General features: G+C 39.8%; 1 protein-coding gene across 10 annotated transcripts in view; it reads left to right on the forward strand.

Moving 5' to 3' along the window:
- The window catches only part of adgrl2a (adhesion G protein-coupled receptor L2a), a 113,729-nt gene that overhangs the window by 10,593 nt on the left and 85,955 nt on the right, over positions 1-17,181 (forward strand). For all 10 annotated transcript variants that reach the window (XM_041791182.1, XM_041791183.1, XM_041791186.1 and 7 more), the window contains exon 2: positions 10,957-11,142. In XM_041791182.1, the coding sequence (XP_041647116.1) occupies positions 11,067-11,142 (76 nt within the window). In that variant the 5' untranslated portion in view covers positions 10,957-11,066. The remainder of the gene's footprint in view (positions 1-10,956; positions 11,143-17,181) is intronic.

The following is a 17,181-nucleotide window of genomic DNA, read 5'->3' on the forward strand; positions in this document are numbered from 1 at the left end:
AGGATTCATACAACTGGAACATGCAGTGATCGCCCCTAAACTAAAGAGCTAATTGACGGCGGTGATATTTTGTGTGTTAAACATAGAAAGATGACAGAGATGAAAATATTCATGGGACAGGGCTGCATTTTTACAGAGTTTATAACAGAGTTTCTCCTTTGAAGTCACAGTGTTGCTGTTATAGACTTGTGGTTTATATGCAGGCACTTTCTTTTACACTAAGTCACTTTTTATCATCCTGGTGGAGTGCAATTAAGTCTTCACTCCTTTTTTATCGTCCTGAATAAAGTTAGCAGACATTTATCAAGTTACTTAGAGGTAGAGTCATGTTGATCAGCTTTTTAAGAGGCATTAGGTCACACGTGCTCTGGTTGAAAAAAGTCTGAAAACGTATTTGTATTTTAACACATTTCCAGTCTGATCCCTCTTAATGGTAGCTTTTTTCTGTTTGCATGAATTGATTTTCATAAATGCTAATACAGCAACAGTGGGTGGCCGTAACAGAAAGTTACATTCCAACTGTACTTCTTTATTCAAGAACTTTATAAAGTATCTTTTACCTTAGGCAGCAGATTCCTCTGCAGTAAAACAATGCTACTTTAATATTAAAAAACTGAAATAATAGTGAATTGAGTGCTAATTTTTCTCTAACATTGTTTCATACTGATCCAATCCCCCCAGTGTAAACACAAACCCAGCAATTCCAATTCATGCTAAACAAAAGCAGGATTAAACAGACAGAATTTACTACAAGTTTTAATCCACCAGCTATTTTAGACAGGTAACACAATTATGTGTATTATGTAAACGCTGCCCTCTTTTAGGAAACCTCCTCACAGAGACGCTTGGTGTTCTTCGTAGGACAGTTTTCTTCCCCAGCACGAGCCCTCGTCCAAGTCTAACCTCCCATTCTGACATGGAACTCAGTTATCACACTCACTTCATATTCATAGTGAGTTTTACACTCCTGTCATTATTTTGTATAACTTAGAGCAGAAGCAATTACACTTCAGTGGATTACCTATGCAGAGATACAGAGATTAAGATCTCCTCTTCATACTACCTCCTGCGCTGTGGTTCAAAGGTGCAACCTGCGCTGCAATCCACTATCATTTGGTGGAGCACGAAAATTGGTCAACCTTTTCTGAGTTTGTTTGGGAATTTGAATCCCTTTGGTATTCAAAACAGGAGGGCCTTATGACGGAGATAATTTCCCGGTGAATGTTTTATCGCAGTATGTTTGACAGTCTCCTCTCTCTCTCTCTCTCTCTCCTTGTGTCTTCAGATTCCCTGACAAAAAAAGAAGAAGAAACCCTGTTTGTTTCCTCCCTCCTTTTTTGTTATCACAAAAGAGCAAACACATATTAAACATACACAAGGTGCAGAAGCAGTGATTGCTGTATCTGCTGTCCTGCTGTGGGTGGCAGGGGATGATAACATAAGCCACAGGCCCATTTACATAATTTTTAAAAAATAATTTCAAGGCTGAATCATGGTCAGTTGGAAGCAGGCATTTGTCCTGAAAAAGGGATTTTTTTCACCATAAAAACATAATATTTCCTATTACTTGTCTCCTGTGTTGTGCCACATGTTTAGATTTGGATTTACTTGAAGTCATCTCCCATCTAAATTATCGCTGAAACTTCTCTCCTGTTGAGAAATCTGCTCTCTTTTTACACCCAAAGAATCTGATCCATTGTTCAATGAACAGGCAGGAGTATGATCCTGTAGCACCTTACTTATTTAAAGAGGGGGTTTGAAATGAGCCAATCTGAGCTTGTTTGCATCACAATCCCCCACACAGTGCTGATGTTATGCTAATGAAGGCTTGGCCCCAAAACTGTCCTTTCTCTTACAGCGCTGAAAGTGGGCAGAGGGCAGGGAGGAGTGACACTGAAACTGCACGAGGGAAATCTAATGATGCAGCCTGAAAAAATTCAAAGCAACTTCAATTACTCCAGCTTGTCATGTTGCCGTGTATAAAGGCGGTGTTAGATGCTCGCCTTTTTATTTATTTTTCGGGCAATTTTTTGTTTGTGCAGCAGAGCATGTAAAAGAATCCTTTCTGAGCAGCAGCTTAACACCTTTTAGACATTTTCAGTGTCTTTGCATGAAAAAAAAGAACTCAAATATACCTTCATCAGGTTTAACAAGCACTATTACCTGTCAGGGCAGTACTGAGTGAAGATTTAGGGCTGACAAGTGATTGCTTTCAGGAAAGACTACATCCACCCACATCTTTTGTCTGAGGTTCCTGACGAGACGCAGAGCTATACCTTGTTTAAGGTTGACACACGCTGTTTCCTCTGTCTGACAAAGGCATTCATGCCCTCTTAGAGATTGAAAGCAGAAATGGCAGCACAGGGATAGAAGTATATGTAAGGTTAAAGCAGGCTACAGCAGACAGTCTTCACAGCTGAAGTCATTTGTTTAGTATTTCTCCTTCTGTAAGGGCAACGTCTTTGTGCTGTTTACTATTTTAGCACTGTCTGAGCTCTTTCCGAGTCCCGCATTTTGGCGTGTTTGTCCTTCCTCTGAGCCACAGAAAGGTTAAAAGCTTCAATTAGACAATGAGCTGTGGCTAGCCATGTAATGCACAATACCTCTAATCTGGGAGAATTAGCACCCTTCAAAAATCAAAATATCCACCTCTGTCTCAAAACACAATCACAGCCTTCCAGGCTTGAGCATTTTAAGGATTGTGTGTAATTTTAGAATAACTCCGGCATCTTTCTTTATGCTTTCTTGACAAATGTGTACCAAGGGAAAACTAGAATAATGGGGTTGAAGCCAGGTAAAAGCTTTCTATAAGCCATTGTTAAATATATCGGTCACCAAAGAGAAGATGCAGCTCCCAAAAGCAAACAAAGAAGAAAAGGATTCAACAGCTTTTAGGCAATCAAGATGTGGATTGAGCAAAGCTGGCTATGAAGCAATATTAGGACTGTGCATTCAGTGTAATTTACTTAATGTCACATTCAAGGTGGTAAGAAACCTGTTTTAGTCCAAAAGTTAATTTACTACTTGCTCTTATATTTTCATTTCTGAAATGACAGCATAAATAGATGACTTATCATTTAACGTTTAAACCTGCATCTGACAAGTCATCTTCTCCATTACCTTCTCAATGTTTTGCGTTGCTGCCCATAGCCTAAAAAATTAATCACCCTGTTTAATAACGCCTCACAATCACAGTGCATTATTGATGGCGAGGTCCTTAATAGAGGGATGAAGCTGGGTTTTTAACCATTCGACAGCTCATTTTGAAAGGGGGGAAGGGAGAAGGGTCACCAAAGCTGCTTACTGGTGCATATCTGAGTAAATACAGCACGTTATTATCATAGACTATAAACCAGACCCATCCAAAAATGCTCTGGTCCTTTTTTCTGTAAACAAACATGTTGTGTTGGATGAACAGCAACATGGAAAATAAATAAGTTACACAAGCTGCTGAACTCAATAACTATTCTTCAGTGAATGTGACCCTGATGAGCAAATCTCTGACCTCCACTCTTTGTTTGTTCAACATAATTCAGCTTCCAGCATGCGATCAGAATGAATGACTTGGGCACAGTAGTTGTATTTAGGAGTTGCTGCATGTTGCTTGACCTTGTTTGGCCACATCGCACTGTTTTATTTTGCATGGAAATTGAGAAGATGAGTTTGAGAGATTTTCCTGGCCAACTGCTGAGCTCCATTTCTATAATCCCTTATTTGTTATGACTAATTTATCCATGACAAACTGCATCATACAACAAATGTTTCTTTTACGGTGTCCTAATGGGCTCTTCAAGCACCAACCCTGCACAGTATTTATGTGCACACACTAATTGGATTGCATTTCTTGACAGGAGGATATATATAAACACTACATACTGCATTTGCTCTGTGTATCCCAAGGTGAATCACACCGTGTCAAGGACTTATTGGACTTGATTGGCAGGTACTATCACCATGATATGCCTATGTAATGGCAGGTCTCCCATTCCTGACCTTCTTATTTATCTTGCTGTATTAATGTCAGCCTATTAATTCCTAAGCGGAGGAACATTTGGCAAAGACACCGTTTAACAGCCCAGGCTGAATCATTCTTATCTCGACGGACCTGAAAGGAATAGTTTTGTGCTATCAGCAAGTGGAAATGACATTTTGAAATTTCATTTGAGATAATCCACTTCACTTCCCAGTTAAACATCAAAATTACAACTCCAAATGTATGGAACCTGTATTAAAACTTTGTTACTGTAGCAAATCATCTGGCTATAATCCGTGTGGACAGACAGGTGTAGGCATCTTTTAGCGCTAATAGGATTTTGGTTGCATTGCTAAAGTGATTATGAGGCTATGGATTTCTTATATATTCAGGCAGAGGGCAAAGCAGCTCTCAGCACCAGGAGAAACAGGTGAAAAAACACTCATATATATGTACTTGTTACATATTGATAATTAAATAAGTGTATTTACACTGATAAAGATTGTTTTTTTCTCACATCTTAAACCCCCACTGAGATACATTTTTCCCATGTTTTGACAGTGCTTACATTCTTGCCTCCATGAATGTATTTATGAGGCAGAGTGTGCCTGGGTTTGGCTCATGATTGCTTTATTTAGTAGCCATATGTCCTGACCAGTGGGGAGTACTCTAATCGATTAATTGAGTGGCTCATAAAAATGATCAATGGTGCAAACACTAAGAGCAATGAGCATGTCAAGCACTACACTCCTGTCACACGCTTGGGCTCGCTCTCTTGCATGCTACTGTATTTTTATTCTGGAACTGTGGCTCACACAAGAGCCGGGTTATGATTTGTTTAATCCAAACGTTTTGATCCACAGATTCAAAAACAATTTGTTTATGTACTCTCAGATGATGAAATGGGTTGGATAATACCAGGAAATGATAAGTGACTGTGCAATACAGTATAGGGATGTGAAAATGTATGTCAGAGTCAGACTCTTCTGGCAAAAATAGGCTGGAACTATTAGAGATTTTATATTTTGCTGACAATCTTCTGATAATGTTATATAACAGCTTATACAGAGGACTCTCTCAGCCAGAAAAACCCTCATGCTTTGCTTTGTTTCCCTCTTCTCCCCCTTTTTTCTCCCACATCCCTCCCCTCCCTCCATTTCTTTCTAAAGTAACTGAGCCGTCCTGTTCCAGCATGAATGTTTGACCCGGTATTTCCCTGGCTGAGCTCCTGTCATGGTCAGGGTTTGGGTTTGGGCCGAGAGCAGTCACACAGTGTTTGGTTGGTTGTCATTCAGCCCCTCTGGTCTGTGTGCTGCTCTCAATCATTCTCGCGGCAGCAGCCAGGTCGTCCTCTGATTCCTCCCTGCCCCATATCCAACTCAGTGGGGGCTCCAGACTCATCCGATCGCCAGCCCAATCCCCTCCCACCCCTCCGGAGTGCAAAATTTTCTGATTCATGCTTGCAAATTGTACATCTTCAGCAGTGTCAGAGCAGGAACACAATCTCTTTGGGGAATAGATTTCCTCCACAGCTGATGCTGAGTGTTCTGTGACTGAGCCATGTGTCCCCAGGTATTTCACTTTTTCCCTCAAAGTAGAGGAGAGACACAGAGATAAGAGGAGTCTTATAGTATGTATGAATTCATGTATGAGGATGCTGTTGGGAAAACCCGATAGAAACCAAATGTGTTCCTCCACCATTCAACATGTGGTGGTCTTTTGGCTCTGATTTCCATTTCAGTGGATCTCTGGCCCCATATTTCCCTTCCTTTGCATCCCTGTGATGTTCCATGACAATTAACATCCCCACTCTTTCTTGGGGTTTGTTGAAAGCAAAGGGTCTAATTCAAGGGTCAAGCAAGACTTGCAAGCTGTCAATCTTTTATTGTAACTCGAGCCCCCCTCCCCCACCACTCCCTTTATTCTTACCCCCCTCCCTCTATTTTCCCAGAATGCCCCAACTCTTCTTCTATTCTCCTGTGGCCTTCTAACTGGCAGAGAGGGACAACCAGGAGCTTTGTCTTTTTCTTTCACATCTGCCTCTTGTTTTCAGACCCCCGCTGCATTCAAATTTCAAACTGTCCTTTTCAATCATCCTTTCCCCCCTCCTTTTTAATAACCCCCTTCCTCCAAGTTACTAAGCCCTTTATTTTTCTCCCTTAAGGACAACTGAGCTCCTGCAATTCACAATTTTGTCACCCAGTTGTCGATTATAAAGCGTGTTGTATTGCGGATAAATCAAGCACACATATGTTTAAAGCCTCTGGGCCCACGCCCCTGTGGCTTCTCCATTTCTCAGAGTACTTAAACATCTGTCTGCAGTGACTTCATATTTAGCCAAAACAGTGTGACGCCTGTTGATATGTTGGCAATCTGTGCTTAACAATCACAGAAAATTGCCTCAATCGTGTGTCTGGTGCATTTAGAGGCAGCCATGTTGATCATGAAACTCTTCATCATCTGTCAGTCTCACATATAAACTCCAAACACCGGCACAACAAAGCATTGTTGCAAGAGGCTAACACCCACTCTGTGATCACACCCAAGTTGAGGGCTATTAAAGAAAAAGTCAAGGTATGATCACCGAGGGTTTGAAGGCGGGAGAGAAAAGAAACCCCCAGCTGAGAGGGGAGACCTCAGCACGTTTAATGAGGAGAGCATCAGTCCTCCTCCAATCTGCACCTTTGGTGCCTCAGCATATTAAACACTCACAGCATGATACAAAATGTATTAAAGTATATCACTGTTATCATCGATTTACACAACACCCATCCCTGTGTACCAGGGGTCTACGTCGTTTTTTGTTTTCTATTTCATAGTAGGGGGTCTCAGCTGCCTCGAAGGCAGAAGTGTTTAAAGGCATTTTGTCTTTGTCTCCACATTCTGACTCAGGAGGTCTGCCGAGCATGGAGCCTCTTTTTTACACTAAGCAATGATGACAGGAGAAAGAATAATCATATTGATTCAACAGTGTTATCTTAGGCTCAGACTCATAATAGTGTGTTTAGTGTACATATGTAAACATAAACATTCACAGCTGCCTCAGAGACACATTATACTGAAACGCACAGTTTAACCTGCTCCAGAGGACATTAATGTTGCACGGGTTTATTTAGTATGTGTATAAAAGTCTTTGTTGAGTTCATGTTTTGAGGAAAAGTAGGCAGTTTAACATGACAAAAGACTAGTCTGTGTTTTAAAGATAGATTTAAACAGTGCTGCACTTTATCCACTGCATTATGCTCAGCTCTGATAAGAAAATCTGTGTTAACATGCGCTCTACTAATACGATTACAGCCAAAGTAAGGCAATACACCGATTATTGAAGCTATCTTGTAAAGACCTTAACCAGGTTATCTTTCTTGTGTCAAGGTCGTAAGCCCAGCTGACATAGCATCAGTCTTTGAAATTGCACTTGGTATGTTTGCCTCCCCACAGTGTCTTGGTGTTTTCTGTGCACGGCCCATAGAAGTCACAGAGAGAGCCAGATGCAAAGCGGGACTGTATTTGATAAAAGAGTGACAAAGGTGGGAATGGTGGGGAAATAACACCCATTTTATTGAATGACAGTGAAATGAATTTAACACTACAGCACACACCTGGAGCAGAGGAGCCTGTTTGAACCTGTAGAATCTGATGCTCAAACTATTATTCAAGATCTCGCTCTAGTTTCAGATTATATTACAATTTCCTTTGGTGTTGCTGTTGACCTGTAGATTCATTTACTGCCAAACTCTGTATTAATACCTCTTAATTGTGAACCATGTTTGCATCTCTAAAATGAGGTTTTCTTAGTACATTTTTTGCAAGACAATGAAATGATTGAAAGGGATTTCCATCATTCACTTGTAGATGTGTGTTTGATCCAAATATTGTCCCTCTCACTAAGTGGACAAAACAGAGCTAAGTCTTTGGGCGCACAGATGAAGATCCTTAAGCCTATATGCTGACTATAAAGCTTTGTTGTGGAGACAATCTTCTTAAGGCTTCTTTATTCTGTGTAGACCTGTAGTGTAGGCTGATTATTTGTGGCCACTTGCCTGATAAATTTAATTGGTGCCACATGCACTGATCTGCTAAAATACAAGGGGTTAAGGTTTTGTTGGAATCCAATTTGTTTGGTCTCAGTGATCAACTTTCATTTGTCGAGTCTCATGACTGCATATTATTCCATTGAAACTAAATACACTGTGGCTGCGCGCACTCTGCTCCTGTTAACCTCTTTTAAATGGCTCTGAAATTAGAGGTCTCAGGTGAGGCGTAATGTCATCGTAGATGAGCTGATTATGGCAGGCTTAATTATAACTTTGTTGGCTAATGTGTGCGCTCTGCATGTTTTCTTGCCGATGAATTATTACACTGTCTGAGGACTCAGACAAAATAGATCAAAGACTTCTCAGGCCACAGATATTCTCTAGTGTGGGGGAGCCAGTGGAGCACTGACAGTACATGACAAACAGAATATCTCACTGTCATTTCAGTTGAGTTGGTTTAATAGCAGCAAGCATGTTTAATGACATTCAGTACCTTCAGTTTCCACGAACAGTTACAGTTTGCAGTCAGGAATAACTGGAATGTTGTTTTTGAATGTGCTAAAAAGAAAAAAAAAAACAGTTTCTAATGGGGTCCTATGTGCCTTGTTGCCAGAGTGATGCCATGTCCCATGGTGAATGTGCTAATGGTTCATGGGAGCGAGAGGACTGAGCTTACCCCAGCAGTGTAAACACACAGACAAAAGGGAGCCGTTAGAAGTGTGAAACGCATGCCTGGGCGCGCAGGTATAGAGGCTTTAGGTTTCACCCTACACAGCTCCAGCACTGTATCCATGATGGGGAGGAGGCCATTTTCTTTTGTAGCGAAAGAGAGCATAAACAAACATTCAAGCAGCCTTGTACTAGAAGGACAGGTATGGATGAGGTGGAGAGAGAGGAATCTGGATTGGAGAGGGAGGGGTTGGAGAGAGAGATAAGATGGTTTGTGGTCAGTCACAACAGAGAGAAGTGACCATTTGCTCAGTGGTACTTCTTTATTTGTTTGTTTGGTCAGGGCGTGGGGGTGGGAAGAGATACCAAATATCTTTCAACAGTAGACTTGTTGCTTTTAAACCTCTGCTTAGAAGTGGAAGTGAGAATGCAGTGGCAAATAACAGGTCTGAAAACAATTTGATGCAGAATTTAAAGATTCATTGGATTAAAATTTGACAGACCTACATTTACAGACACAACCATTTTCAATATTTGCATGATGACTCATTCTTTGTATCTGATTGGTGGGGATGTAATGATACACTCAACTCAGGATAGAAAATGTGTCATGATTTGGTTTAGTCAGTTTCTTGTATTTACAAAGAAACCAGACTGATGACTTCTGAAGAATACACATGATTTTATGGCATTGTTAAATCCCTAATTAACCATGATTCTTTTCCATAATACAGCTGATTTTAATATCAGTTCATTAGCCCTCTCAGCTTCCTTGAGCAAAAATTGTATGTACAAATCATTTATTCAGACAAAGTATGTCAAAATGTTGACAAATTTCCAATATTTTTTTTGACACCAGGTGTTTTTAAATGATACAGTCTCTGTTATATGATCTATTGATTGTATTGAAAGCTATAGAAACCTTAAAAACAACTTTGTTCCCATTGCAAAGAAGTGATATAAATCAAAAACTGCAAGACAAGTCTTGTGCTAGATTGCACAGCAATGGCAACTAGGGATGCATTATAATATTGGTATTAGCAGCTTTAAAATATCTGCAGAAATTTACAACCAATGTTGGACTATAAAATCTGCCTGTCAGCTGTAAGTATTGACAGTACAAACACACAAGAAAGAGGAGTTTCACAGATCTAGGTCAGCTGAAGTATTTGTCTTCATTCATCATCACTCCTTACACTTAAAAGTGTGTTTTAATGATTGAATTTGTTAGTTTGTTCATCCTTCAAACTTCAAATTGTGGTTTTTAAGGACAGAAAACTACTTTTAAATATTGGTTTCAGTAAAATTAATCTGCAAATATCTAATATTGGCAATAGTCCAATATCCTGCATCCCTAATGGCAACATTCAAGTACCTTAAACCCAACATTGCAACAGTTTTTCTGCCATTTCTGATAATCAAACATAAGAAATTACCCAAAAGTAGGTACTAGGGACCTGTATTTGTTCTTGCACAGGTATTGATTTAGTTTGATTTTTTTACTAGTATCATACTGAATTTCAAATTCTGGTATTATGATGACCCTATTGTATACTGTCATTAAAAGAATAATTCCAATAGATAATGTAAACACCCATAAAGTCAATTACAATCAATACACAGCTGTAGCAGTATAACAAGTGTTTGAATACAGTTCATCAAGATGGACATTTTACCAAATAATCTTACTTTGGATTTGAACTTTGAAGTCAAGCCCGTTTCAAGACTAATGCTTCCTGATGCAACTCTTTTCTAAAGAAATTAGGATGTTAACAATAAAAATGTATTTAAAGTCACTACTGATGAGTCAGTTGTGTTAGGAGAGAAAAACTGTTACAGAATTTATTTTCAAAAGCTCTTAAAGGTATTATGTAAGTGTTTTCCTTGTATAGGTAGAGAAAATCAAATTTGTCCCAGCCACAATCAGGTTAGCATCACTTGCTATATAGGTCACGAGGAGATGGACAGGGTGGGCCTTATCAGCTAGATGACAGTGCTGATCCCACCCCACTACCCCCTCTCTGCCAGTTAGCATTTCAGCTACCATTAAGGGATTTTCTTCCTCAGGATTGTTGACCTTCTAGGCTCATTTCAGTGGCTTGCTTGGGTTTTTAGCATTTCTCTGCTTAGGTTTGTCACATTTCTGCAGGGGAATGTAAATGCTGCATCAAGTGGTGTGTGATAAGAGCATGACAGGCTAAATCACACATTCAGGGTCAGCGCTGACACATGGAATCACTTTCATCCCTGAGCCTGAACATCTCTCGCTCTGCTCCACAGGTGAGAGGATCAACGATGAGCATCTCTGAGAGCAGCTGGCTTGGACTTTCTTAACAAGAAACTTTAAGTCACCGCACAAACCTGCCACAAAAGCATTAACACCAGGCGCCATGGCATGCTCCCTGTGGAAACTACAAACCCTCTGCTGGTTTCTCATCACGCTAGCCCAAGTGCACTCCACAGAGGGTAAGTACTTATAACCCCGTTGTCTTTGTTTCTCTCAAAACCTACAGATTTGTTCTCATGCCAGCAATTTTTATGGCATATTTTGAATGAGTATTGTTTCAGGCTCAATGACGAGCAGTGCCAGACAATATTTTTCTTGCTATTGTCTTATTTAGGAACATAGCTTGAGCAGTGAAATTGTGACTAAATCCAAATCTGCTCCCCTGGGTGCAGGCAGTGCTTGTGTAAGTAGTGCTCGTGCAGCTCTGAGGACAGTGGGCACAGGCGGATAGGGGATAATCTTGAGTGGTTTCATTAGTTGGTAAATTGTGATTTGTCTGAGATTTTCTGCTTGAAAGCGCCTGTTGTTCCCAGTGGCATCAGAGCTGGATCCATTTGTAAATTCCTTGCTAAAATGTTCTGTCTCATGGCAGACACACACGGATTTCACACCTCAGAAAAATATAAAGACTGAATGTGTTTTAATCATAGTGCATTTAGCTTTGATTGAATCACTCGCTGCTGTGTCGTAATAACAAGATTTAAGCATTAAAGAACCATATCTCATAAACTGTGTCCTTATCTACGTGTCTGTGTTTAATCACAAGGATAGAGGCGCATTACTTTGGATATTTGATGATTAGTTCTATCACAAGCTGAAGTTGTCATCTTTTCATGCAATATATCAGAAAAAACATTAAAAAAAACTGCTTTTGCCAAAAGTTGAATCTCTTGCCAACTGTTTTACCTGATTTTTAAAAATATATAATGTAGAAATATCGAGTCCACTTTGGAAGGCAGTGATTTCTAAAGATGCTTAATTTACACTATTGAAAGCCACACTGGCATGATATATAACTTACCATATGCGTCTCCCATGATTCATCTGGCTTGGATTTGATCTTTCATTTAAGTGTGAAATCTGAGTAGTGTGCGGTCTCTGTAGGTTTCAAAGGAATAGGGAAACACAGCGAATCACAGAAATCACATAAAGGTAGCTCTACTTTATCAAATATATTCCTTATATGCTGGCTCTCTGACATGGGAGAAACCTCACACAAAGATAAGAGTTGGTAATTTCAAGGCCAAGATATGTGAAAGTAAACCTATTTAGTGGGCTGGAAAGATAGTCAACATCCTATAGAGTTTCTGTCCCTGGTTGTTTGTCCCTGGTTTTGCAGGAGATCCCAAGATCACAATTAAGTGCTTCAGGGTGGGAAGCCAGTTTGGGATCTAGATGATACTCTGCCAACACCTAATAGTATGTCAGGGTCCATATGCCACAGGGAATTCAGCAGGCTGAATCAAAGCATGTAGAGTTAGCGAGAAGCAAATTTGCCAATTTTGCTTTGATACTTTTTCAATATCACATGCTTCAATTGATATAATAACATTATAGTATAATATTTTTATGTTTAATAGTTTTGAAAAGTTATATTTTAGACCAAAAGTGTCACTAGCAGAGAGAGAGTCAGCATTCAGTGGTTAGTGATCAGTACAACCTCAACATTTTTTTCGCAACGGGGATGTAAACATCTCTTCTCAAGTGGACGCTAAAAAATTGCAATCTGATTCTGATGTGCATGCTCATGCATCATGCATTTAATCTGAATAAAACTGCTCTGATATGCATCATCTGAACATTGATCAGCATAAATCAGCCCTCTCGATCGGAATGAAATTCTATCCAGTTTATATGAAGCATTTTTATTCAGATCAGGCATTAATTCCAATTACAAGTTGCCCATGTAAACATAGCTATTGAGATCAAGTCCACCGAGGGAGCTGCACTAGAGACAAAGAAAAAAGATTTAGCTTAATTGCTAATTTCTGCCCTTTGTATGTCTCTCTGTTCCACAGTCCACAGAAACAACACCACTTAATATCTTATTCACTAGCTGGCATGTACATTTTAAGTCCCTTTATGGGACTTTTCCATTACATGGCACGGCTCGGCTTGACTCAGCACGGCAGCCCAGCGCAGCAGGGGGTTTGCTTTTCCACCACCGCCGAGCTACCTGTTTGAGGGCGCGTCTAGAGCTGACGACACATCTCTCTCCACTGTCTAATCTGAATGCCTTTACATCGTTTTAAAGCAAAAATCAAACTGTAGACCGACAGTGCTGCACGTTGTTCACAAACAGTACACAGACAATAATTCACGCTTACCATCAAAAGGAGAGGGTTTTCATGCATATAAGTTGAAGAAGAGTGTCGTTATTATCGATTTGTGGGTCTCTAAAAAGCGGAAAATGATCACATATCATGTATTTGGATTTGGCAGTGAGAACTGCATGATTTACTTGCGCCAGTTAATAAATTAAAGACAGACTCCATCATGGGCTAAATGTTTCGAACATCTCCACAATTTTATTTTTTAAAAGACTACAATTCATCTGTCTATAAGAAGGGGAAAGGGTCAAACTTTTGTTATTAGTAGGTGCAGAAAAATGTGTAATCCTAGATCTGCGCCTGGTCCTCCCTGATTTCACTCGTCAGGGTGAGAAGTTGTGCGCAACTATCGGAGCGTAGTATGCACAAACATCTCAAGTTTTGTTCTTGTGTCATAAATATTTATTTCATACAGTGAATGCTGACACCACTGTAACAGAGTTATGGACAGCTGGAGCAGAGGCAGGGATAAAACGTATCTCCTCGTCTCCCCGTGGGGTGAAAATTGATCAAGGTGGGGTTATCAGTAGCAGAGGGGGTAAATCCCCCCCTAGCAAATCGGACCCAGCGAAGCCCTTTTACGTCAGCACGGCGCGCTTGAAGGTGGGGCTGGCTTGCTAGGGCCATTTGAGCACGGCGCAGCGCAGCCACAATGGCGATGGAAATGCAAATCAGCACAGCTTGGTTTGCCCCATTAGTGTCTCATAAAGATGCACATGTTAACTTTACTGTCCGTTGTCGACAGAGAGAAAAGGCACGGGCATTAGTGCCCCTCGGTCCCTAAAAAATTTCTTTACATCCCCACCTGCAGACTTTAGCTAGTTTCACATCCCTGCACAAGCACTGATGTCCTTTAAGTGTGCTAAATAAGAAAAATAAGAAATTAGAGAGAAAGAGAAGAATCACTACATATTTGTCTTCTGGATTAATAATACATTAGAGGATATATTTTATTTTTGGTCAACACTATTTTTAGTAAAATGTGTTTTTCACTACAATTAACCACATGCTTAATGCTCAAAACATTACGTATGGATAGAGAGTGCAAGACTATAGAGTTTGTCAGTGACCCTTTAAAATGTGTAGTTTGGAAATCAAAAATAACTAAATCAAACACTTTTGGGTATCCAGGAGGTTATTTTTTGTTGCAGTAGTATTGTAATAGGTATTGACATTGTTTAATTTTCACCAATATTGTATCAAAATTTTGAATTCTGCTATTGTGACAACTCTAGTGAGAAGAATTACATTGTAAAGGAAGTAAGCATCGACTGGTCATAAAGCATTGCTCCTGCAGAGATCAGCAAACAGGGAATAGTGGCATCAAAAGGGAAAACTCTGTAGTGATGACATTTGTCAAGCACCTATTCCTCTAGCTGGCTTTGCTCCACCCTCAACTCCTCCACATTTCCCATCTCAGCTGCAGAGATCAGCCCAGAAACAGTCCATTACAAACAATATCCCCAAGTAAACATGCTTCATTAAACTGCGTCTACCCCTAATATCTTTTTAATGCATTTTTATAATTGAATTAAATGGGTTAGTAAAATGCTGTAAATAGTTTAAAGTGTGTCCTCTCTCTCCCTCTTTGTTTTATGTGTTGTGACTGAGACTATATCTGTGAAGTGCTGTTCGTGTCTGACCTCCCTCTATGGCTTTCTCATCCTCCACATTTGACTCCTTCGGTCAGACTCATGTCCTCATATCTGTGATCTGTGTGTGCTCAGCTGACTCACTGACATCAAAGCCTTTCATCTCCTGTTTTCTTTATTTATTTTCTTACATCTTTTTCCATCAAAATGCTTGCACACATACACAACCCCACCAGACAGTTCAGCAGCATCAGTTTCTAAAACTGATTTAGATTGTTACTTTAATTATGCTATATATACTGTACATATATGGCACAGTGTAATGCACATCAAAGGAACCACTGGGCCTAGAGCTTTTGAACCTAATGATATGGATATAGAATTAACTGTGTTTTACTCTCTTGTGTTTTATTACAGCCAATACAAGAATATCACTTTAGGTCCCTTTGGTGAATGCTTTTAGTGCAGTATTATTTACAGTCATGCTACATCTATACTACAACTATTCTGTTGGTTATAAAACGGTTCTTTCATACACTTTACGAATAATACTGGAGAAAAATGTGAGCAGTTTCCTTGCAGTGCTGCTGTAAGCAGTATTATGTCAGTTTTCCAGTATATAAAGCTACGAAAACCCTGGAGGGCCATGTGGTGAGGCTGATACTTTAATCAATATGTGGACCCGGTGACAGGAGACAGATATCATTTCCGATATTGGTCAAAACAAGCAGGGCCGCCCATAAGGAGGGGGGGTTAGGGTAAAGGGGACAGTTTTCTGGGGCCCAGCCAAATGGGGGGCCCACGGAGGTCAGCAAAATCATGGTCCATTTTTCTTTGATAATGTTAACATTGTGGATAGATACCAAGTGTGTACCAAGTATTTAAAAAGTGGCAAAAATGTAGGCTAATAACAATGGCAAATGGGCTAAGAAAGGCAATAAGAAGCAAACATGGTCAGGAAAAAATGATGAAAAGTTATTTAAAAGTGCCATAAATGGTTCACAAATGGCAACAATGGGTTACAATGGCAAAAATGTGCAAAAGGCTGCAAAATGGGTTGAAAGTGTAAAAAAATAATAAAACCTAATGAAAAAATAGTGAGGAAAAGGGCTCTAAAAGTGGCATGAGTTCAAAAGTTGAATATCAGAATCCAATAATAGCTTGACACACTTTCTGCTCCATAATGAAGTAAATGTTAGCCAGGACGCTAGCACCAATGCTACAGATCCAACACACATGCATTGATATCATAAATCACAACTCAGGGGCCCAGCTAACTGTGACGGTAGGTCTGATAAAAAGTCATTGAAACATTTCCATGTTCTTAAATTTGGTTTCAGTTATAGAAGCACACATTTTACAAACGAACGTCAGTGAAATCATGACATAGTGGACTACTCGTTATACAACAGTAAATGTATTGAGTGAGTTCCTGGAAGCCTGACACTATAAATTCTTATGATAAAGTCTCAGATTTGGTTTCAGAAGTTTCCACTTCTTGGGACTTCTTCTGGTCTTTCTTTCATTTTCTTTTTTAGAGTGTAGATAGTGAGAAGTACTTTAACCTGGGGGCATGAAGTTGTAAAGACAGGGGTATTTACCAGGCAGCTGGAGCTCCAACAAACATGTTATTAAGAGGCAATAGTGAAGGGGCAGGAAGTGAATAGCAAATTGAAGTGAAGTGAATGACATTACTGCAGGTGTGTCCCTGTAAGTATAACTTTTGACCTAACCTACAGTTTTAAATGAAGTGTTAAATACCTAAGCAATGTATTTTTGATAATCAATTCATTGTGAACGGTTTATTTTATGTAGAAGAAGTGTACTTATTTACTGTGAGGCAGGTGATAAGCACCATAAATCTGTGTCTATCACTTTAATCAGCAGGCTTTACTCTGACCTGCTTTGATATTGTTTTGCATCAATACAAGTTTGCCCTCTGGCATTCACAGTGATCTTCTCTGAAGCAGCAGCTTTATTTCCTTTTGTCCTACTGGTGTCCTCTGTGGATGTCACCATAGCAACCCACCAGCGCTGAGGCAAAGGTGTAATTCATAAGTAATAATGTATTAAAAAATGGAATGTTCTTGAAACTTGTGGTTAAATTGGCTCACATGACTTCCAAAATAATGTAATCAAATCTGTTGGGGTGAAAAAACTTGAATAATAGTTCACATGTAACTCAGCTTGATATTAGACTGAGACCACATGGGTGCCAGGGCAAGGATTCTGTGATAAAAGGAAGGAAGGGCAACACGCCTCACCAAGTGAACATCAGGATAAAAAGCACATGTTA

Source organism: Cheilinus undulatus, linkage group 7 (genome assembly GCF_018320785.1).
Source record: "Cheilinus undulatus linkage group 7, ASM1832078v1, whole genome shotgun sequence".
Taxonomy (NCBI): Eukaryota; Metazoa; Chordata; class Actinopteri; order Labriformes; family Labridae; genus Cheilinus; species Cheilinus undulatus.